The following is a 23,574-nucleotide window of genomic DNA, read 5'->3' on the forward strand; positions in this document are numbered from 1 at the left end:
AAATCTTGATAACTTTTGATGCAATAGCTATGAGGTATAGCCTACAACCGAGCACCATCAGAAGCAATGCAGTAACAGTCGTAATAAAGAATATCTCCTGGTGTCCCGTTACATTTATAGAAAGGTTGAAAATGTGTGTCTTACATCATGGTGTATGCATGCAGACAGTACACACACAACTATTAGAAGAAGGAAAAACACACCAGCTAACTCCTTTGTTACCAGAATGGTTGATACAGTAGCAATGAAAGCAAGTATATATGGAACATGTCATTGATGAATCAGGCTGCTGACCTGTAAGTACCTGTTGTAAATCAATAGGGCACAGCAGCATAATAGCCTATTAACATCATATCATAATTATGCTACATAATCAATTTATCTTTCTGGATTAGGCCAATCAGAGAGGGGCCTTTGCATTGTGTGTTGATGATGTGTTTGTCTTGTTTGATACGTGGCAGGAGGACACGCTCTGTCCTGCACTCTCTCTCATAGTATGGACACACCTTCAGGTGTTCAGACATGGACGGCACATCCTGGAAACCCCACCTGTCCACGGGGGAGAAGAGGGTGCTGAACTGCCATACCTGAGAAGATGCAGGAGAGGTTTGAGTTAAAAAATTAAGAAATAAAACATTAGAGGAGGGGAGAGGGGGTTACATAATACATACAGTGGTGGAAAAAGTACTCACATTTCTTACTTAGGTAAAAGTATCAATACTGCATTGTAGAAATACTCTGTTACAAGTAAAAGTCCGGAATTAAAAATGTAGTTGCGTAAGTACAAAAGTATTGGTATCAAAATGTACTTAAAGTACCAAAAGTAAAAGTACTAAAATGTTTAAAAATTGCAGATCTACTGTACACACGTCTTGATGCGACGCGTTGTGTGCTTGTAGATCGGCTATTTTCAAATAGCCTATGTATAAAATACGGCTGAAGTGGTTAATGTATGTTTTATAATATGATCATTTATATCTGCAAAGCAACTAGTAACAACATTTTTCAAATAATTGTAATGGAGTAAAGGTACAATATTTGCCTCTGAGATGTAGTGGAGTAGAAGTAAAAGTACTTAAAATTGGAAATACTCCAGTAAAGTAAAAATACCTCAAAATTGTACTTAAGTGGGCTACAGTACTTGAGTAAATGTACTTAGTTACTTTACACCACTGAATACATACCCGGTTATGCAATACCCATTGTATATCGTAGGATCCTGGAAGTGGAAATATTTCAGAAACCCTACATTAGCTGCATAACTACTGACAGTCATTGTTGCCAGGTCTGCTTATTGTAATTTTCCCCCAAGATTTTATTTGAAAATAGCAGATCTACAAGCAAACAACGCGTCACGATGCAACGTGTTGTGAGCTTGTATTTTTAAATAGCTGATGTATGTTTAAAGTGCTCATGTGGCCCCTAATCGCTTCTTTTGGGCTTGTTTTCCTAGACCTGGTCGCTTTTGTTTCTGTCACAGAATCTGGCAACGCTGCTGACAGTTTGACTGACCTTATGCTTCACCCTCCACTTGGCTCCTCCGTGGGAGTAGGTCCTCCTCTCCCAGTGCAGCGTGACCATCCCTCTGTCCTGGAGCAGAGAGGAGCACACCTCCCTCATAAGGTGGGACACCAGAGCCAGCTGGGACAGGGACAGGCTGTCCAGGAAACTGGCCATGTGGCACAGCACCTCATAGGGCAGGGAGCTCAGAGATTCCTGCCCTGTTCCTCCTCCTCCTCCTCCTCCTGCCCTCCCAGCTCTCTTCCTCCGGGTGCTGGGGGGTTCTGTGGAGCTCCGGGGGTCCGCGGACCCCTCCTCTGGCAAGGCGGGGAGGACGGGACACAAGCTGTAACTGCTCAGCTCTTGGCTAAAAGCAGAAGTAGTGATAAGTCAAAATAGAAATTCTGAGCGAAAAGTACATTATTTTGTAATGAATATACAACTGTAACGAATTGGATGATAATAAAAGACAATCATGAGTTAATGCTCACATGTAATTAACGGTGGCCTTCTGTGTCGATGGCTGGAAGCGCCTCTGAGTGTGGGTGCAGCCCAGGTAAGATAGGGGACATCTCTGCTCAAACCAGCCATTCACGCTCATCTGTATATCACTGTGCACATTTCTTTGTTTTGATGGGGGGAGGGGGGAGTACAGGACTTGATCAAAACCATTATTCAGAGCTTTTCTCCAAGCTGATTCTGAGCAGCTATTCAGAGGCAGCTATAGCTTCCTCAGACCTTAGGGTCTGAGGAAGGAAGGTCTGAGGAAGAGCCTGGTGGCTCGAAACGTTAACAATTAAATTGCTTATGGGAGCAATAACACTGGTGTTTTTTTGATCTAGCACCCAGCCTAGTAGGTCTGGGATGTGCGTGTTTATCAGCTTTTGTCTCATCTAGAAGTTGTAGCTACACCACAAAAACAAGGGAACCTGGCCTGTTTCTGTTTCAAGACACACATTTAGTGAATAATATTAAGTGACGAGGACATCCACCTGTAGTGCTGGCCGTACTCTCGCCGCTGGAAGCTGTGTCCACAGAGGAAGTTGAAGGTGGAGGTGGCCTTGTTGTGTATGCTGCTGACGCTCTCCACCTGCAGCTGGAGGTGCAGCTCCGGAGGCCTGCGCGCCGTCAGGTCGGCCAGAGCCATGTCGTGTCGGAACGGGGCCGACAGGAAGCTGTACGTCTGCGACCCCTGATCTGACAACAGAGTGTCTCCGGATGAGGCCTCTGCGATGAGGTGTCCACGCTGCTCCTTCTCCAGGCAGCACAGCAGAGATGCCTTGGGAACAAATCAGACACATTACAGTATCACAGTTATGGACCAGAGTATATTTTTGCTGATTCATATTTAACCCATTCAAACCGGGAACACATCTGTGTAACCACTTTATCCATATTTTATACTTTGACTATAAAAAATATTGCTATTTTTGAAAAATCTTGAAAATGTGTGTGTGCAAAAAACACCAGCGTTGTAGGCAGTTGCTAGGCTGTTGTAGGGGGTTGCTATTGTTTTATGCAGTGTTGCAAGGGGTTGTTGCTAGGTTGTAGTTGGCGGTTGCTATAGGTTGTAGTAGGTTAGTAGGTTGCTGGGTTGTTTCTAGGGGATAGTAAGATGTGTACACACACACACACACACACACACACACACACACACACACACACACACACACACACACACACACACACACACACACACACACACACACACACACACACACACACACACACACAGAGAGAGAGAGACACACAGACACACACAGATGCACACACGCACACACGCAAGCAAGGCATGCACACACACACGCAACCAAGACAGTAAATGACAACTTTCACCTGAACTTCATCCCAAAGAGGCATATTCTCCAAGGGCACCCCTAGGTCGCTGGTGTCCGATCCGACGCTCTCTCTCTTGGCCCAAGGGTTGCGGACGCCAATGTTCCTGGCCTGGAAGCTGGTGGGAGCCTTGAATGGCTTGAATCGCACGGAGATGATCTTCATTGGCTCCATCACGCTCCATTCAAAACCCTTACTCCCTCCCCCTGTCATACTGGAGGAGGAGGAGGTACATGCATGTTTGTCCATGCACGTCGATGTCACATCTTCGTCCTCTTCGGTCAGCTCGCCGAGCCCCTTCCCTTCGCCTTTGACCTCACCCTGACCGCTACCCCCAGCAGCAGCCATACCGGCCTCCCTGCAGCCGCCCTTCGCCGAGTTGAACATTCTATCCCAACTACTGAACTTCTGCAGAGCGTCGGCGCTCAGGGAGGCCGTGGCCAGGGCCTCCCTCTCCTCCAGGGTGAGCTCTCGCTCCTCCTCCTCCTCGGTCTCTCCCGCCGCCGCGGCTGCTGCCGCTCTCGCCTTCGCCGCTCTCGCCTCCGCCGCCGCTCTCTCCACCGCCCTCACTCTCTCCTCCTCCTTCCACCTCGCCCTCCTCGCGTCCCTCTCCGCCTGCTCCTTCTCCAAAGCGGCCCTCTTCTTCTCCTCTTTCTTCTTCCTCATCTCCTCCGCCTTCCTCTCCCCCTCCAGGTCCTCCTCCAGCCTCTGGGTCAACTCCGGGAAGAGCTCCTTCATCTTCACCGAGTGGAAGAGGTGGTCCTGGTCTCTCAGGGACATGGCCAGGTCCAGACACTCCGCTCGGCACCCGGCGTCCCGCAGTAGGTTTTGGCGCAGCTCCGTGGTGGGATGAGCGTGGGCGTCCTCCGCCGGCCAGCGGTTCCACTCCATGGAGCAGCACACCACGCTGGCCGGGCAGTACCGGAGGTGATCCGCCTGACAGGAGCGGGGCATGGTGAGCGGGCAGCCCGACTCGGCGTTCAGGCAGGGAACCCTGACGTTGGGGCAGAGCCACGTGTGCTCCTCCTCTTTGCACAGGTGGTAGAGAGCCCCGCAGTGCAGGCGACACTGGGCCAGCACACAGGACACGGAGATGTCCACCTCCTTCCTGCAGTGCCGACTGTAGCAGCTCTCGCAGTGAGAATGGAGCTGGCTCTTGGGGGCCCGCTGCTGGCGGTTCTGAGAGTAACAGAGAGAAAGACAGAAGACACTTTATTGGTGCGTTGTTTTCTAGAAAATAAGGAGGGTTTTTCAACATTTGGTTCCTTCAGCATAATCCATCATTTTGAAAACATGCTTACATAAAATATATAAACAATATGTTATAATGGCTTAAAAGACAGATATGTCATGAAAAGTAGACATGTGTACTAGTATTACTCTGCATGCTATTGCTATTGTACTCCTGCAACTTCATGTTATGATGAAGTTTCACACCAGTGAAGAGAGCAAGAAACATGTGCTTTCAATGCAGTCATATTGAATCTGTCATGTAAACAAATAAGATAGGTACATGTAGCCTACTACTTTTTTTCATTTTTCATTTCAAACTGAGGTTACCCTCATTTACAGTGATGACGAATATAAAACACAGCAGCATCAGCAAACAATAGGAACCAATACAAAGGCTATATACAAAAAAGCTTGGGTGTTCATTCATCATGTGGAATCAGTCCGATATGTTGTTTAACTCACCATATCCACAGTTCAGTATGTCACAGAAGTTAAGGTGTCCAGTAGGATTAGAACGACCAAAGACAAAATTTGGTTTGTTATTGAAATTATAATCGAGATCAATACATTAAAGCTATTGTGATTACAGTAATTGCTGTTGCCATGAAAATGTTATATGACAAAAGTCTTACCCAGTTGCCAATGTGTACATGCACTGTTACCGCCCCTCCAACTGGACAGGCTGGTTAAAATTAGATTAGCATGAGGGGACAGGCCCCCCCTTCTCTCTTTCTCTCCAGTAGAGGAGTCAAGTTACAGTCCAAGATGCCACTAAATCACAGGGCCACACAAAACTTAAGTGCCGTGTTAATTCTATACTAATATACTATTTCCATAAAAACCCATGCTACAGAGCAAGTCACACTTAAAATATATAAATACCACCATACAGCTACAGTGCCAGGAAAATTCCTTCATGTCATACACTTACTAATTTGAGTGAGAATAGCTGATTTTCAAATCTGTTCTTATAGGCTTTACTCAAAACAAAAGGAAATGGAGACAATTGAAATACTTGAAATAAATGAACCATTGTGACAGAAAGTTCTATTAAAAAACAAAACAATACTGACTTAAAATGTGACATAAGTTAGGACATGGCTCTATTTATTTACATACTTAGGCAAGGTTTCAGACTATACTGGAAACAGCCGATAGAGGGCATTAGATACACGCACTTTTATTCCATTTCTGGGTTTGCTTTATAAACTCAAAGCTTGGGAACTGATACCCAGTGGCCAGTGAAGCTTATTGTATGTTAAATGGGGCTGAAATAACAGAAATATGCTGTTTTAAGTGACAGTGTCTGGTAACCCAAACCATTTGACCAAACATGCAATGTAGCATTTCTCAGCTGGTACACAGATCTATTTATAACAGGCACACACACATTTGGAATTTTGAAGCGCAACTGAGGGAAGGCACAGGATACAAGTTGGGAGAACATGGTTCTTTCCTTTCCAATTTAGTCACATATCGGTAGGCATATTAACAGCTAAGCAGTAGATTAGATTCACAATGCCATTTTGTGTTTGCCAAAGTATTTTCTTTTGTTTATTTAAATGAACTCCAGTGTGAGAGAATGAAACACCAATCTTGCCTTCTTTCTTCAGGACACTGTGGAAAATAAGATAAACAAAGAACTTTGCTGAGGATGCATAGAAGAAGCCAGGTATGTCATTTTCATTATTGCATGTATAGTACACAATTAAACATGGTCAATTAATGTTAGGAGTTTTGGATCATGGCTAGTACACAGTCACAGTCATGTAAGCCATCTTATGTATGAAGGCAGGACCTTCGTACACAATACAATCTGGACTGTTCATTTAACTTGGACCCTTATAGGTCAGTTTTTACATTCTCAGAGTTAAATTAACACTTTTGCGTATTTTGACGAGGAGAAAAGACCAGAATCAGAATGTAGTTGGGACTGATTAAGAAGTTTGGTTTTAACGTTCTTCCTAAACTTAAGACTTCACTTAATAATACTATCAGGACATACAGTAGCCTACTATCGATAACGTTTTGTATAATAACAGTGTCCCCTTCAGTCGTTGTATTTGCTACAGTGCATTTGCACTTTCGTAGAATTTGTCCACTGTATAGTATTTGGTTACACATCGGCACTTCGACACACCAGTTACTATTTACCCATCCTCCTAGCTATTAGCATAGCAAAGCATAGCAAATTATGAGACATTGGGCCCCTGGGCATGGGCTCGCATAAGAGCCCGCCACACTGACTGGTAGGCTACACTGACTTGCAGCCAACAGTACAATAACTACATTTACCTGTAAGGCAACCAATCAACAGCACACATACACATAATGAACTGCAAAATCATATCAACTAATACGTAAGTTATTCTCTGTTGTATGATGGTGTCACGTGCCGGAATTAGCCGATCTACAAGCGCTTGCGTCGTGTACTGTATGCAGTTGTGAGCTTGTAGATCAGCTGTTTTCGATACGCTGTGTGCCACTGTCGTAGGATGACGAAATTAGGCGTAAGACATTAAACACTCACTTAAATGGTATCATGATGGTTTGTTTCTGGTATCATCTTCAAAGTGAATGTTTAGGCTATTCCTTCAGTTTCAGTAGGACTTTTGGGGCTCTGTTATTGACATGAATGAAAAGCCCTTTGACAAGAAATGTAAATTTAATAACCACAACAATTAATGCAAAGGCTCTGGCCTTGGGGCCCCCTGAGCTCTTGGGCCTGCTGGGCTAGTAGGCACGTTCGATAATCCACCACTGACCTTTTTCCCCCTGTTTTTTTAAAGCAATAAAACCACATGGTTATAGCAGTTCGAGGATGACACAATAAAGTCCTGAGACTTATTTCCGTTGAGGTCCTCTCACAGTTAACAGTTAAAAATACATTACAATACGAAACACATGACAATAACATTATACAGTTCATACATAACCACAAGTGCTCCCTTCTCTTTCCCTAGACCAATGACCCTCTATAGGGGAACCTTTTCTAATAGACATGCTTTTGTCTGCTGCTTAAAAGACCTCAGACCGGTTGTCAGTTTGACACTGGTTTCGAGGTCGTTCCACTGTGTGGCTCCTATGTAAGTAAATGATCCCTTGCCCACTTTACTTTTAAAAGCAGGATTGCTCACATTTGCTACACTGCCTCTGGTGAATTTTTTTTTTACTTTGTTTACCTGAGTAAAAAAAATCTTTAAAAATATGGGGACCATATATGATCTTATGAACCATGGTACATCTGGCCATGGTAACCCTGGATTCTACTGGGAGCCAGTTGAGCTCTCTAAACTGGTTCCTACCTATATGAGATCTGTGCCTCAACCCTAGTATGACCCTGATCACTGATCAGTCCATTCTGAGCTGACCAAAGCTTGGTTTTGAGGGATTTAATTAGCCCCTCGAACCAAGATGTACATGCAAAATCAAAATGGCACAGAAAAAGGGAGTTGTTTAGTCTCCCTATCCCTATTTCCCTTTTGAAGTACCTTGCAGTCTGTGTCAAAAACGTTGTCAGTCCAGAGACCTTGCTCAATACCTTGCAGGCCATATGTCAGCCGTTTAAGTTCATCATGATTTGTGTGCATGGGGTTCTCATCTTAAACAAGCTGCGTGCTTAACTGAGTCTTCCAGTTTAGTAGACCTTGTATTGTGAATTTTGTACTTCCATGTACTGTGATTCTCATGTCTTACTAAATAAAAGTACATCAATCAATCAAACCCTCCAAGATACAACTCAGGTATTTCACTGATGATTTTGCTGCTTTGTAGTCCGAATTTAGTTTGACCTTGAAATCAGGGCTCTTTCCTAATTTGATTTGTTTTGAAGTTTTGCCAGAGTGTAAAGATTTGTTATCAATAAGCCATTAGTATGGCTGATAACTAATCAAACTAATTAGACTCTGAGCTAGGTTTGACTACACACCTTTTGTGCATCGAGTTAATCACACATGATAAACAGAACATTACATGTGTGCTCCCTATAGCTGTGTTCTGTGTTGCGATACATTTTCTACAGTTTCAGTCTATACCATGGCATGGCGAGCAGCATAACCGTATTATAATGACCTTGTTAATCCAATCTTTGAGACACACATAAGGGTATTTGGTGGTGTGGCCAGGTCTGCCATTGTCTTGGGGGTTGCCAACAACACAGGTATCAGCATTGAGCTTGTGAGACGAATTGTATATCACAGTGATATTTGTTTTTCTGTCCTGCATGACGCAAAACTATGGTATCATAATGCAGGGACCTGCAACATGAAAAATGAAGACTGGATGTCCAAATATTAGTTTTTCAAGCCCCAAAAAGGAGCCAAATCCACACAAGAAGCACCACAAGAAGCACCTTTGTTTGCACCTCCAATACACACACATGACGTTGATTCCCTTTGCATATTTGCGCGCACTAGGGCGTGATGTCACTGTAGCTAAAATCATTTGCGTTCTCTGTCTGCTCTGACGGCATTTCTGGGTGGTTCATTGAGGTGACTGAACAGTTTGGAGGTTAGGAGTATACTTAACTTTTTCCTTCTGAACATATTCATTAAAAACCTGCTTTAAGGCCCGGACGGTTGCCGTAACAGTCTGGGCACCCAGCCTGGCAGCGAGTTGGGAGTTCGACTCCCAGTCCCGACGACCTATGCTGCGTGTCACCCCGCATCTCTCTCCCCATTTCCAGTCAGCCTACTGCCCTGTCAAATAAAGGCATAAAACCCCCAAAATAAATATATATTTTTAAAACCTGCTTTAAATACAACATTTATGTCCCTTTCCCTCTCTCCATCTCTGCCTCTGTCTCCGTAACTCTCATAGGACCGCCCGACTCGGGCCCCCAAGACCCAGCTCCACTCCCACTGCGAGAGCTGCTACAGCGTCCGCTGCAAGAAGAAGGTGGACATCTCCGTGTCCTGCGTGCTGAGCCAATGTCGCCTCCACTGCGGGACCCACTACCACCTGTGCAAAGAGGAGGAGCACATGCTGCTCTGCCCCAACGTCAGCGTGCCCTGCCTCAACGTCGAGTACGGCTGCCCCAACTCCATGCCCCGGTCCAAGCAGGCGGAGCACCTGGCCAACTGCCCGGCCAGCGTGGTGTGCTGCTCCATGGAGTGGCTGCGCTGGCCCACCAACGACACGCATCCACACAACACCATAACCCTGCAGGACAACGTTCTGAGGGAGAAGAACGAGGGGCGGACGGAGGCCCTGGACCTGGCCACGGCCCTGGTGGACCAGACGGAGCTCTATGGCCGCCTGAGGATGAAGCGCCTGTACCCGGAGCAAATGGACGAGGACGACGACGACGACGAGGAGAAGGGAAAGGAGGAGAAGACGAGAAAAGAGGAGGAGAGGAGAAAGGAGGAGGAGAAGAGAAAGGAGGAAGAGATGGAAAAGGAGGAGGACAGGAGGAGGAAGACGCCGGGACTCGCGTTGAATCTTTCCATGGACCATGGTAAAGCTGCTCACTAAAGTGCATCACAATCACAGTGTTTACAAGTAAAGTCCTCAGTATACATTTACCACATTTCTACACTCTCAGAGTTAACGCGGAGGATTTTACTATGTGTAAATGTATGTATATGTAATACATACACATTACACCAGCATACCATAGTGCTGACAATGTGTCTACTCTTATGCGTACGTATATCAAATTACTGTTCAATTCGTCACTGTAAGGTTTATCCTCTAACTGCTGCGTGGCACAACTTGTGGGTTGGGGCTCAAAACTGACTCACAAGATGCTCTGACAGGGTTACAGGCAAAGAGGAATGTCAATACTGATGGGACCATTATTATCAATATATAATACTGTATATAAAAGTCAACCAATTGATTACCATGGTTCTACTGTCACTTGGCATGTCTGTACTATTTCACTATGTTCCTCCATCCTTGGTCTCTCGTAGCTTCTCGTCCAGCATCCAGAGATCAGACCGTTGCCAGTTCCAGGGCGGATCCAGTCAGTAATGAGAACAGCGATGCGGGGAAAGAGCCAGCTACAGGGACTAACACCCGCACTTACAACCTGATGGAGAGGATGTTCAACATGGACAGAGGTCAATGTGCCATTTCTGAGGCGAGCCTCAACGAACCGAAGGCGACGAGTGGAGGAGGAGGAGGAGAAGAGGGAAAGGATGCACAGGAGGAAGGGAGGAGAGAGGGCGAGGCGGCTGCCGGGGGCGCCGCCGGACCCTCCACCGGGCCCTCCGCTGGACCCTACCCCCCGCAGGACTCGGGGTCCTCTCCGTGGCACGAGGGGGTCCTGGAACGCCTGGAGCAGACGCTCTCCCCGCACGAGTACAACATGTACGTGAGGCATCACGGTCACATGCTGCTCCACTTTGGGCAGATCGAGGCCTGCACGCCCAGAGACAAGGACTTTGTGTACGGAAGCCTGGAGCCCATCCCTGTCCAGACGCTGCACTCTTTCAAGGTGTGTGTGTGTGAGTGAGTGCGTGTGTGCGTGTGCGTGTGCGTGTGCGTGTGCGTGTGCGTGTGCGTGTGCGTGTCCGTGTCCGTGTCCATGTCCGAGTGTGTGTGCAGTGGTAACTAAGTGCATTTACTCAAGTACTGTACTTAAGTACAATTTTGAGGTACTTTTACTTTATTGGAGTATTTCCAATTGTCTATACTTTTACTTCTACTCCACTACATCTCAGAGGTAAATATTGTAGTTTTACTCCACTACAATTATTTGAAAACTTTAGTTACTAGTTACTTTGCAGATATAAATTATTACATTATAAAACATACATTAACCACTTTAGCAGATCTACAAGCTCACAACGCGTCGCATCGCAATGCGTTGTGAGCTTGTAGATCTGCTATTTTCAAACATTTTAGTACATTTTGATACCAATACTATTGTATTTTACTCAAGTAAATTTTGAATTCCGGACTTTTACTTGTAACAGAGTACTTACTACATTGCTGTATCGATACTTTTACTTAAGTAAAACATTTGAGTACTCTTTCCACCACTATATACGTGTGTGTGTGTGTGTGTGTGTGTGTGTGTGTGTGTGTGTGTGTGTGTGTGTGTGTGTCAAGTCCATGTTCCATAATGAAGAATTCTATTTTCTTTTGCATCATTCTATTCTATTCTATTCTATTCTATTCTATTCTATTCTATTTTCCTCCCAGGCCCCAACCGGCTACCGTTTCAAAGAGCGGGTCTGCATAAAAGACACATTACCGAAGGGTAAGACCGAGGTGATCGGCGTGGATACGTCTGACCTGGAGGTGAATGAGGAGGCCTGGTACAGTGACGAGGCTGACACCACTCTGCTGGGATACGCAGAGCTAGAGGCCCTGGGTCATGAGGTCAGAGAGAGGTTGAATTATTATAGATATCATTTTTATGAAAACAAATAATAAAAAAGAAAATAATACAGCCACCGAGCTTCCCCCTGGAAAAGGAGAGTGATTATGATTGCAAAATAATAATTTGAACAATTCTGTCAGTCCGGTAAAACTGCAGAATTATTGATTTCTTTACCTTTGAAAGCTGTCAGCGTTACTATATTTCAACACAAATGCTGCCTCATAGTCACAACACCTTCTATTCCATGAGGTTTGCTATTTACCTGTCACATCTATGAGTCATAGATGTGACAGGTAAATAGCAAACCTCATGGAATAGAAGGTGTTGTAAAAGTGCTCCCATAGTGAGTTTAATAAATTACCACCAAGGTTGGTAATTTACCTTGGTGGTAATTTATTACAGTCACTATGGGAGCGTGATCCAGTGTGTGTATACTCTGTCTTTCTATTTTATGTTCTTCTGTCTAGCACCTGGGATTCTTTCATACAGATGTATGTGTTAGCCTCTAGTGGCTGAATCTTGTCTATTGGCCCTTTAAGTGATGTCCTTGTTTGATTATTCTATCTATGGCTTGCATAGTACTAGTGTTACGATGGACGTATACATTTGATTCCTGTTCCAGGTTTGCATAGTAATCATTTATTATGGTGGCAGATCAGCGAGTCGAAAGGCATAGACGGAGCCTACGTGGACGAGGGCACCCAGACGCACTTGTTCCACAAGGCACCGTTCAAACGGAGGACGACCCTGGCGGACGTGATGGCGGACAGGCCACTTAGGCTCAGCCTCCAGCTGCAAACCGAGTGCATCAGCACCAGGAACCACAGTGGCAACTCCCGCTTCACGTTCCGCTGTGGACACAGCTTCCATCGCAAGGAGCTCCCCGCACACTTCAGGTGCACATTTTGGTGATCTACTGTTACAAGCTCACAATGTGGCAATTAGCTTGTAGATCTGCTGTTTTTGGGGAGTGACTCCATCATATGATAGACTATCCTTTATTAAAATTGGCTTATGGGAGGGCCGGGCGGCCCCAGCGCGCCTGATATCTGGCATAGAGGGACGGATTCAAAATCTCTGGCGAAAACATCCGTGGGCTCACATTGGTTCACCGATCTGTGCGCCCGCCCCCGCCCCGCCCCGTGCCCCTCTTCCTCCCCCAATGTGCAGCATTGAGAGCCCTGACTTCACAACATTTGGAGCGACGCCCACTGCACTCTGGTTGGTTGGGGAAATGAAAGGTTGACTCCCACTTCCTATGCCAGAAATGTCAACAGCTTGGTCCAGGCTTTCTTTTTGAGCAAAACGCGAAGGAAAATGAAAGCCTGGAGATCGAGGCTACTATGACTCAGACATAACCTTAAACAAACCCGATACACGGCATACCCCATATATAGGCATGTCACTATGACTCATACATAACCATAAACAAACCTGATACGCCCATATGGAGATTCGGTTGTCCACAGCCACAGATCCGACCTCTATGCCCATATATGGTCATGCGCATACATGGGCACGGCCAACTGCAAAGCGCATCGGCATGGACTCGAGGGAGTGCGGTGTCCGCTGTCGAGTCGTTCGGATATGCGGTTGGCCAAAACCGCCGATCTGACCCTTATGTCCATATATAGGCATATACTGGTGACATCAGGGATCTCCATATATCGGCATAAAAAGGACAAGGACCGACAGATACAGTCAGAGATCTCCATATATGGGCGTAAAAGGGCCACAGGTAGACAGACAGATCTCTATATATGGGCACAGAGGGGACACAGGCAGACTGGTACAACGGGTACTCTGACAAATCCCCCGACACAGCCATATCGGTCAGATCGGCGGTGCGATGTATAGATTTGACTGTCTAATACTTGCATAATGGCTATATTCGATATTGCTTTCCTGTAATCTGAAATGTGCTTTTGTTTCTTCTATTGATTAGTCAGGCAACGCATTATGATCATTTGTTTTCTGTAGGCTACATGCTAAACTTAATTCACTTCCCCCATTCACATGAATGATGAAATGCAGTTGAAATGAAGTTTCAGTATGCTACATTTAGCAGACCTGGGCAAATGCTGCTCAGTGCCTTGTAGGCTACTGTTTCTGAATTCTCTGCCATTTCTCTGGAGCATACAATTAGCTTTTATACCACAAGAGGGAGTACTTCACATTTTATTTCAAGTGTCACATATAAGCAAACCATCTCAGCAGAATCTCTGCATATAATATTAAAATACTAAAACCTTCTTTAACATTATGAAAACAATCATATAAAACATTCACTAGCTGAACATTTTGAGTGTGCTGTGCAAACATGGCAGATATGGGAATGTTTAAAAGAATATTTATATGGCAATTCAGGATAATTTGCCTCATTTTTGTAATGATGAAATGTGTCACATGGTTCCCCTGCTTAATGGGAGTACAGTATGTGAAATGAATACCAGGGCTGTGCATTCAAATCAGCCGTTTCGTGTTTCTGATATTCTGTACATTTATAATGAATGAACAAAAAGGATAGTGGAAAATGTATGGAGATACAGGGCTAATGATTTAATTATTCCCAAAGTGCACACTCTAAAAATATATCTCTGCTGTCCGGCAGAAACCAGCTAACTCCAAAATGTTTATTTTTCAGGAAATGACAAAAACAAAACAAAAAGTGGAGTTAGGAGGTTTTGTTCATCATTGATAAGAGCAGCTAAATGGACCTCAAAGCTCACAAGGAGGTTGGAGGTCAAAAGGGGGTGGAGCCTGGAGTCAGCAAAACCAGCTAACTCCACCCCCCTTTGGTGGACGGGTTTAGCAGAAAGTTTGAGGATCCAATGGAGTTAGCTGGTTTCTTTTCCATGCATTTGCAACTACACTGTACAGTGTACACTGTCACTCAAGTACTCAAGTACGCTGTCTCTCTTTATTGTCCAGAAATGTACACAGTGAGATCCAGATGGGTCTCAACAGCTGGTTTGAGGAGAGATGTCCCCTGGCGTACCTGGGCTGCACCTATAGTCAGAGGAGGTTCCAGCCTTCGACGCACAAGGCCAACGTCACCTACAAGTGAGCAAATACTGTCAACTCTGACACTCACAAATACACATGTTCAAAACCCAGGTGCTCAAATGATAATATTCATAGGATTATAAGAAAACTTATACTCGTATAAGATGTAAGAATAAAAAAAATATTGCCGCCTTCATGTCTTTAAACTCCTCCAGCAAGGAGCTCAGATGCTTCAACCTGCGTCCCGTCCTCCCCGCTCTGCTGGAGAAGCAGGAACCCCCCAGCACCCAGACGAAGAGAGCTGGGAGGGCAGGAGGAGGAACAGGGCAGGACACTCTGAGCTCCCTGCCCTATGAGGTGCTGTGCCACATGGCCAGTTTCCTGGACAGCATGTCCCTGTCCCAGCTGGCTCTGGTGTCCCACCTTATGAGGGAGGTGTGCTCCTCTCTGCTCCAGGACAGAGGGATGGTCACGCTGCACTGGGAGAAGAAGACCTCCTCCCATGGTGGAGTCAAATGGAACGCCAAACCGGTGAGGTCTCTCCCTGTTTGTATGGACTCTTTATAAAGAGCGCTAACTACACATTAAAATCCTATGTTAAGAGTGTATGTACCTGTAAGGGTCAAATATATTTACAGTAAAAGTACCAGTAGAAGTTCGAGCACTTTACTGCAAAGGTAATATAATATTACTTGTTTTGAAATCTACTCATGTAAAAGTACAAGAATAACAATTTTAAAGAGTATATTCTGAGTTACATGGTTACCTGACCGTAACCATTTTTCAATATGAATACAACACCCTACCAATTCAGTGATGCTCTCCAAAGTATTTACATATTTTCTTAATGAGAACGCTTTCCTTAGTTTACCGTATGATGAAGGGAAAGAGGTTCAAAGCAAACCTAAATCTTCCTCCTGATTGTACCATAATAACAGCATAATAGTGGGCTACTCCTTAATGTTAGTAAAGTACAATACTTCACCAAAAGTATACTGTTCTCAATTACAGTAACAATAGTACTTGTAATTAGTTATTTTCCACATTTGGCATCGCTGCAGTTTTAGCATATGAAGTGAGTACCTATAAATGGCCCAGTGATTTCCTATAATCTCCTTTCCTCTCCTCAGGTATGGCAGTTCAGTCACCTTTTCTCCCAAGTGGATTCGTGGCATGTGACTGACATCCACTCTATGTCAGCACATCTTAAAGTCTGTCCTTACAATGAAACCTGCCCTCGTACTGAGAGGATCCCTCTGCCAGGCATGATGAATCAGCAAACAGACGAGGAGAGACAGACCCTTGTCAAACAGTTCAGTGGAAGCAGACTGTAATTTTAATCATAATGCATTGCCTGTACAGTGTCTGTATTTAACAAAACAAATAGAAAACACATCTAAAATGTGGGGCAGGTGCAAGACAGGAACAAATATAATCATAAATGACTAATAAACTCTGCACAGTGCAACATAACTCCTGAAGCAATTGCCTTTACTACATTTGGGCATTTATGCCTTCTTGAGACATTATAAACATGGTTGCTTTGGCAGCAGTGTGCAAACTTTATTTATCTTTTGTGTGTTTATTTGGAATGTTTTGTTAGTTACTTCTATGTTAATCTAAGGGGGACTGTGGTACAGGTACAGGGCCTGGTGTCTCTGTCCATGGTCCTGAAAAAGGTATCAGAATCATTTGAACCTATACAACAAGTACAGAAATAACTACAGGGATATTCCTTCCAGTTGATTGGAATTATATTCACTTGCTCAGCAATTCATCTTTTGTTCTTAAAGCTTAGTTCAGACTGATCTTATTTTAATGAATGTTATTTAAAACCAATCTGTACGGTAGATTATGTTGATACAATAGTACATAATATGCAGTGGTTGGAGGCTGTCTCCTATAGACTTCCAATGAGACATTTAGACCCTGGTGTCGGGTAGGACACCAGGGTCCTAAAAGCTCATAGCGCAATATCTCCCCATACCAAGCAAGGATGCCTTCTTGGAAGAGTGATAGAAATTTGGTCTCTTGTGCGGGAGACCTCTAGCAATCAAATCCCATGACAGGACATGAAAGTTATGGATTTAAATGGAACGGCATAATGTAGGGGCAGGCAATAAGTTCCTCTGCTATTTCTTTTGCTGCCAAAATATTATTTTAAAGACCTTTTTGTGTACAGTGGAAACGCATGACTGCTTTGAAACCACCTGAAATGGATTGATTCTGCTTTCAAAATAAAAGGGTGGTTGTATGATTAAGAGGATGATGATGACGAGTACTAACTTATTATGTATTATGAGCCCAATAATACATATTATGTATTTATTAACACACACACACACACACACACACACACACACACACACACACACACAGAGCATAGGTAGACTATAGGCTACTGTAGGCTAACTGAATATCTTGCCAGCTTTACTCAACTATATCATACACTAATACTACTAGGCTACACTAACAATGTGAGTTAGGGTCCATTGCTGACTAAAATATATCAAATCAACAAGGCTACCCTAGTCTACTCTAGCCTCAAAGTAAATTTTTGCTTACTTGGCATCATGTGTTCTATGACTACAGAAGGGGGGGGAGTACATTTCAACACAAAGTGTCCCTTGGCCCAAAGCAGCGACCATATAGGCCTATAAGCCATTTAGGCTGATACAAGAAAGACCTTATTAATCAAATTAACATGGAAGACCTTCTATAAAATTATAGGCTACCTCTGACAGCCTCCGAGGCTTTGTTGCCTGGCAATGCATTTTCATGAATGCCAGGCTGAGGCTCGCATTCATGAAAATGTACTCTGACTGAGTCTGCCCATATAGCCCTGGCCCCTGATACATGACAGTGATGGATGAACTTCAACCAGGTGTTTGCACTTTCTGCCTTTTTGACCCGTACATCTACATAAACGTTCAAATTTCTAATATAAAGTGCTTAACCCATGGCCACGGATGTTACAATTATGTACGATGCATCAAAAAATACCCTTATGTTCCTTATTGTTCAATAAAAAGCATTTTAATCAGATTGTTGGCAATAAAAAAAAATCACCAGCATAATTTATGCTTTCAACTACGTGACCCTACTGGTTGGGAGGTGTATTGCACTCTGATACATTATAACTCTATGAGAAAATGGCCACCAATCGGATTAAAATACTTTTTATTGAACAATACGGAAGATACGGGTACTTCTGAGGGCCGTACATAATTGTAACATCAGTGGCCATGGGGTAATCACTTTATATTTGAAATCTGAACGTTTATGTAGATGTACGGGCCAAAAAGGGAGAAAGTGCAAACACCAGGTTGAAGTTCATCCATGACGGTCGTGACAGACGACCGTCGTGTGATTCATGGCTAAATCTGCCCCCAAAGCAAGAAAGGTGTGTCCCGTCCCGGAGTGTCGCTTGACAAAAAAGAACAGATATGCAAGCTAACAACGTATTGCACCGCGACGCGTTGATATCTTGTACATCTGTTCTTTTTTGAGCAGCGACACCGCCTACCGGTGCCTTGCGGACGGCAACCAACCAGAAGCATATGGAGAGAGAAGCTTTATTTCGACTCTGCAACCGGATCGGTTCGGTATCACATCACATGCGAGCGAAGAAACCGAACCGGCGGGCGTTCATTGCACTGCGGCGGTTTTATCCCAGTGCTCTCTGCTTCCATATCAAGGACAAATCAAACCCCGAGGAGAGGGAGGGTAGAAAGATGCCGAAGCCATGCATGCACAACGTTCTGATCGCGGTCGAATATTAAGGTAGGCCACGCAGTTTTCTATATTTCACAAACTTATCATCGTCACGAACAATAGGCGGTGGAAAAGTAGGCTACTTGGAGGAAATGTGCTTTATATTTCTTTGTGCATTAAAACTAAAACAAAAGAAAAACACATCTGATCTTAACTGTGCACTGCCTCCGTTCTGCGATCAATCTAGAGCATTAATCGTTTACCTACTACTACTACTACTACTACTACTACTACTACTACTACAGTACCACTATACCACACCTCTTCCTCCATACTGTAGGTGTGGTGTTGTTGTGAGACATGGCCATGGAGACCATGGTGATGGGGAGGCAGAGGCTGGGGCAGCAGGTGTTGAGCGTGCAGAGAGGCATGACCTTCCTCCAGCAGCAACACCTGCTCATGCTCACTGGTCTGCATGTGGAGATCTCACACCTGAAGAAGCGCTGCCATGGTCAGTCAGTGTGTGTGTGTGTGTGTGTGTGTGTGTGTGTGTGTGTGTGTGTGTGTGTGTCTCTCTCTCTCTCTCTCTCTCTCTCTCTCTCTCTCTCTCTCTCTCTCTCTCTCTTAAGTCATCCATCTATACCAGGAGTGTGGTTAATGTAAAATGCATTTTTGGGCGGTGAAACCGCCCCTATAAGTGAGATTTGGAAAAATGTACATTCTCCTGCGCTGTGATCTGGGCCCAGGAAATTAGTAGAATTATCCTGCGCTGTGATTGGCCAATCACAGTCTATTCAGGACTGTGATTTGCCAGTGTCACATGACACATGTGCATAGCCCTATATAAGCAACCATAACTTTCAAGTTATGGTTTCGTCCATCATAAAGAGTGTTTCAATAAATGTATTTATCTTTTGTACATGATTGGTTGACTCCATTCAGTATTGTGATTAGCTAGCAAGACACCGCCCACTTCACACAGGGTGTGATTTTTTTTTACTATCACACAAAGATTTGGGTATTAACTCTGAGGGGGTCTCGGACCCCATGTTGAAGACTCCTATGATCTACACTATTCTATATAGTATCGCTCTCACTTTCGTGTGATTATTATTTCCTCTCTGCAGACCTTAGCGGTGAGCTGATCTCCAGGTGTTCTGATCAGAGCGCTGCAGGTATGACTTTACAACTCATCTTCTTCTGATGCATCAGGCAGGGAAGACAAGTGGAGGATTTTTTGGTATCAAATGTGATTGTTAAGACAGAGGGAGAAACACTGATCAAAGTAACGAAAAGCTGATAGGCCTATTAATAGAGATAAATCCCCCACATATACATTATGGTGTGTGGTTTGAGGACACTAGCTGGAGCACTCCAATCCAATGTCATTTTGACTATGCATGCACCTCGTGGTACTCTAGCACCTCAAAGGCATTAAAAGCAAAACTTCAGACCTCTCAAAACAAACTGATCAGGTTACTACTAAACCTCACACCTCACTCAATGACTCACTTGACCCCTGCTCATGCTGGGGTGGGGTGGCTCAGGGTAGAGGACAGAGTACAGCCACTTGCAATGGGCCTGGTTTCAAGATACTCAAGGGACCGGTGCCCATGTACCTGTCTGACTACTTCAAAAAAGTGAGTGATGCCCACGGGCACAACACCAGAGGGAGTTGCACTGATCTAATTCCCCCCGGATTCGGCACAAACATGGGGATGAATTCATTCTACTGTTATGCCACCAATATGTGGAATGCCCAACCACCAGCCATCAAAAAGTGCAACTCCCTCTCTTTCAAAACCGCCATAAAAGAGCATAAAAGTCTTCTAGCTTGCCATAAGAAATGACCCCCCTCAATGTTTTTCTGTAAATATACTTATACTGCTCCTAGTATATAGTGATGATCTCTTGTATAGTATTGTATGTCTTTATGTCTTGATGAATTGAATACACAGGACCACAATGGAATTAAGCCCTCAAGGCATTTCGTGTTATGCTTTTAGCAGCACTATTGTATAACTGTACCTCTGTACTTTTTGCGAACTGTTAATAAAGTATTCAATCAATCAATCAATCAATACATGTTGTGATACTTGAGAAACCTTACTTGAAAATGTGTGTGTGTCTCGCTCTCTTTTTTTCTCTTTCTGCCTGGGTGCGTGTGTGTGTGTGTGTGTGTGTGTGTGTGTGTGTGTGTGTGTGTGTGTTTGTGTGTGTGTGTGTGTGTGTGTGTGTGTGTGTGTGTGTCACTCTGTCTGCATGTGCACACGTGGCTAACACCTCTCAGACGAGGAGGCGGGGAGGCTGTCCATGCGCTGCGAGGCAGCGGAGCACCTGCTGTGGGAGCGGCAGGGCGCCGTGGCGGCCGTGCGCGGGGAGCTGCGCGCGGGCCGGGCGCGGTCGTCGGCACTGGGCCGCAGCCTGAGGGAGGAGGAGCGCCACTTCCTGGACGAGCTCAAGCGGCGCAGCCACAGGATCACGTCCCTGAGCCGCGACCTCCAGCGCCAGACGTCGGTGGCCAAGGCGCTCTCCCAGGAGCTCCACGACACTCGCATCCAACTCTTCGAGCAACACCTGAGCAGCGTGGAGGAGCCTGTGGGGGAGGAGGCCAAAGGAGAGACGGATGGAGGAGTAGAGGAGGAGGAGGAGGAGGAGGAGGAAGGCACTGACTCCCGGCTTCTGTCCCTGCCTCCTCCGGCATCTCCTGGGCAGGAGGAGGGCAGACACGTAAGGAGCGTTAGGGAGGAGAGGGTCAGGGCCTGCGTTCCGCAGGAGAGCGTGTCCTCGCCACAGAGGCCGCACGCCATGCCCGACCCCGCCCTCTTCCTGTTCCCGCTCCGGTACAGGCTCCTCCGCTGGAGAAGACAACGGGTCCAGGCGAGGGATCGGGAAGAGCAGGGTCTGCCGGAGGACGAGTGGGAGGACATAGACGAGGGGAGAGCCCCGAGGCGGGTGGACATGGGCGCCGGCGAGGGCGAGACGGCCCTGTGAGCCGACGCCGTCTTCCAATTAGATCCCACTGCCTGTTTTGATCTATAGCTGTTCTCAGACATGGGTTTGTAAGACAGGAGAACAGAGAGGTGGGTGTTTCAGGTATACAGTAGTGGTAGTTACCTACAGTACACAGCGAAATCCTCAGCGTTCCTTTACTGTAACAGAACACTGAGGAGTTTGTTGCACAACGGCATTTGATGTCAACAGTAAAAAAGCCACATTGTAGCCAGGTACCTGAATTTAGTTCCTCAATTCAATGATATACTGTACACGAGGATGTTTGATTAAACGTTCACAGAAGCACAGATTGGTTTTTAGTGTTAAACCCTTTGGTTTAACACGGTTTGACACCTTTCTTTGCCTGTACTGTAGGTAGTAACCTTGCCTCTGTGTGTGTGAGCAGTTCATATACAGTATGTATGTTGTCCAAAACTGCCTTCACAAACACAGAACTAGCCTTATTTCAGGTATGAAACATGACTCTAGGAAGTTTAAAGGGTGACATTTTTATGTATGATTTGCACTTTATTAAACTCTTGCAATGTGCCTAGCAGTTGGCAAACGAAAGCAACTCCTGTCGTATTTTTTAAAGACATTGTGACATACTATTATTTAAATGTACCATAGTCATTCAATTCCCAGTGCATCAGATCAAATAATATTAATTTCTCACTTGTTCATTGTCTGTAAATATAGGACAGTGTTTCTGAAACCGTGGGTCAAGGCACAAATGTGTGTCGCGAGATGTTACAGTACAAGTTCTCAGACACAGAATAACTTCCTGGCATTATGGTCAATGCCAAAATCAGCTCTCAATGGGAATCTAGTTGAGAAATACTGTATCTAGGCCCCTGGTTCTCAAAGTGGGGTCTGGGAACCCCCTAGTGGTCCTTGGGGCGGTTCCAGGGGGTCCTCAGCAGAATTTGTTAATATAGCATCAAAAACAGTTTAACCACTTTAACCCTATTTTTACTTAAGCTATGTAATAATAGCTGATTTACAAGCTCACAACATGCCGTGGTGAGACGCGTTGTGAGGTTATAGATCTGCTATTTGTGGAATATATTAAAAAAAACATGAAACATTGGGATACATTTTGAACAATTTTAACAACACAAATCTGGTGTCAGTGGGATTTTATATCAATGGCAGCCATTAGATGGCACTAAAACCAAATCTACACTTGGACCACCATGTGTTTGTCTGGGTTTGACTGTCAATGATTGTCAAGTTATTTAACTGGAATAAAACATCAACCTGCATAAAACATACAACATACAGAAACATTGAAACAAACAAATGGATTCATTCAAAAGGACAGCCTGGACACATATTCTGTCCAAGCAGGGCAGAGCAGATCAATGATCAAAATTGAGAAGTACATTGCTTTTCCTGGGGCTGCTGAAGTAATCCTGCTAACCATTTGGGGGAAAAAATGCCTTATGAATGCATAGATGTACTGTATATGTGACATGTAACTGACTCTATTGACAATGACCTTGTCAATGTCCTCTGCAACTGGTCCCCTCACAAAAAAAGTCCTCTAGAATGTTCCCACGATGGTCTCACTGCCACTGCTCAGAATGCTAATGTCTGCTGCTGCGGTGCTGCCATGGCAACCCGATGGCAGCTCCAGCTGAGAGACAGAGGGTTTGTAAGGGGGCGTAGCTGGTTATGGCCCCCTTGTCCTCTTACCATAGAGGACGAAATGAAGAGGTGCCAGACTTCTGCCAGGGAGCTATTTATACACTGGAATCTCTCTCTCTCTCTCTTTCTCTCTGTGTGCACGTGCTGGTAAAACAAGGTAGATAGAGAGTGCACGCATACAGGAAGTTAATCACTGCATGTTGGTGAGGCCGCCCTCTTATGGATCGACCCAGGTATTGACGATTGTGGTATCGTGTGACTGTATAAGCTCAGAGAGAGAGATAGAGAGAGAGAGAGAGAGAGAGAGTGAG

At 45.0% G+C, this 23,574-nt stretch overlaps 3 protein-coding genes across 3 annotated transcripts; 2 read left to right on the top strand and 1 right to left on the bottom strand.

Moving 5' to 3' along the window:
* Positions 1 to 294: 294 nt before the first annotated feature.
* On the bottom strand, positions 295 to 4,902 carry LOC308090853 (F-box only protein 40-like; the record flags this gene model as incomplete). Its single annotated transcript, XM_080436126.1, has 6 exons — positions 295 to 587; positions 1,513 to 1,867; positions 1,992 to 2,123; positions 2,493 to 2,779; positions 3,337 to 4,515; positions 4,897 to 4,902. 6 exons carry the CDS (start codon positions 4,900 to 4,902, stop codon positions 366 to 368), a joined length of 2,181 nt encoding a protein of 726 aa, XP_080292252.1. The 3' UTR covers positions 295 to 365.
* Positions 4,903 to 5,910: 1,008 nt separating this feature from the next.
* Positions 5,911 to 16,311, top strand: LOC308090508 (F-box only protein 40-like). The gene is made up of 9 exons (XM_080435712.1): positions 5,911 to 6,048; positions 6,183 to 6,241; positions 9,388 to 10,024; positions 10,482 to 11,008; positions 11,719 to 11,898; positions 12,554 to 12,795; positions 14,831 to 14,962; positions 15,121 to 15,436; positions 16,036 to 16,311. The coding sequence occupies exons 2-9, from the start codon at positions 6,224 to 6,226 to the stop codon at positions 16,237 to 16,239; spliced, it is 2,256 nt and encodes a 751-aa protein (XP_080291838.1). The 5' UTR covers positions 5,911 to 6,048; positions 6,183 to 6,223; the 3' UTR covers positions 16,240 to 16,311.
* Positions 16,312 to 18,610: 2,299 nt separating this feature from the next.
* On the top strand, positions 18,611 to 21,883 carry LOC308090367 (uncharacterized protein). The gene is made up of 4 exons (XM_080435510.1): positions 18,611 to 18,688; positions 18,960 to 19,130; positions 19,747 to 19,794; positions 20,910 to 21,883. Exons 2-4 carry the CDS (start codon positions 18,980 to 18,982, stop codon positions 21,611 to 21,613), a joined length of 903 nt encoding a protein of 300 aa, XP_080291636.1. The 5' UTR covers positions 18,611 to 18,688; positions 18,960 to 18,979; the 3' UTR covers positions 21,614 to 21,883.
* Positions 21,884 to 23,574: the final 1,691 nt, after the last annotated feature.

This window comes from Gymnoscopelus braueri (genome assembly GCF_963280865.1).
Source record: "Gymnoscopelus braueri genome assembly, chromosome: 8".
NCBI lineage: Eukaryota > Metazoa > Chordata > Actinopteri > Myctophiformes > Myctophidae > Gymnoscopelus > Gymnoscopelus braueri.

What these genes read in the sequence shown, in the direction of transcription:
- LOC308090508 (XM_080435712.1), top strand. An exon ending in TAGAGGCCCTGGGTCATGAG is followed by an intron (nt 11,899 to 12,553) that starts GTCAGAGAGAGG and finishes TTATGGTGGCAG; the next exon opens with ATCAGCGAGTCGAAAGGCAT. An exon ending in AAGGCCAACGTCACCTACAA is followed by an intron (nt 14,963 to 15,120) that starts GTGAGCAAATAC and finishes AAACTCCTCCAG; the next exon opens with CAAGGAGCTCAGATGCTTCA.
- LOC308090367 (XM_080435510.1), top strand. Translation starts at nt 18,980, where the DNA reads ATGGCCATGGAGACCATGGTGATGGGGAGGCAGAGGCTGGGGCAGCAG. An exon ending in CCTGAAGAAGCGCTGCCATG is followed by an intron (nt 19,131 to 19,746) that starts GTCAGTCAGTGT and finishes TCCTCTCTGCAG; the next exon opens with ACCTTAGCGGTGAGCTGATC. An exon ending in TTCTGATCAGAGCGCTGCAG is followed by an intron (nt 19,795 to 20,909) that starts GTATGACTTTAC and finishes AACACCTCTCAG; the next exon opens with ACGAGGAGGCGGGGAGGCTG.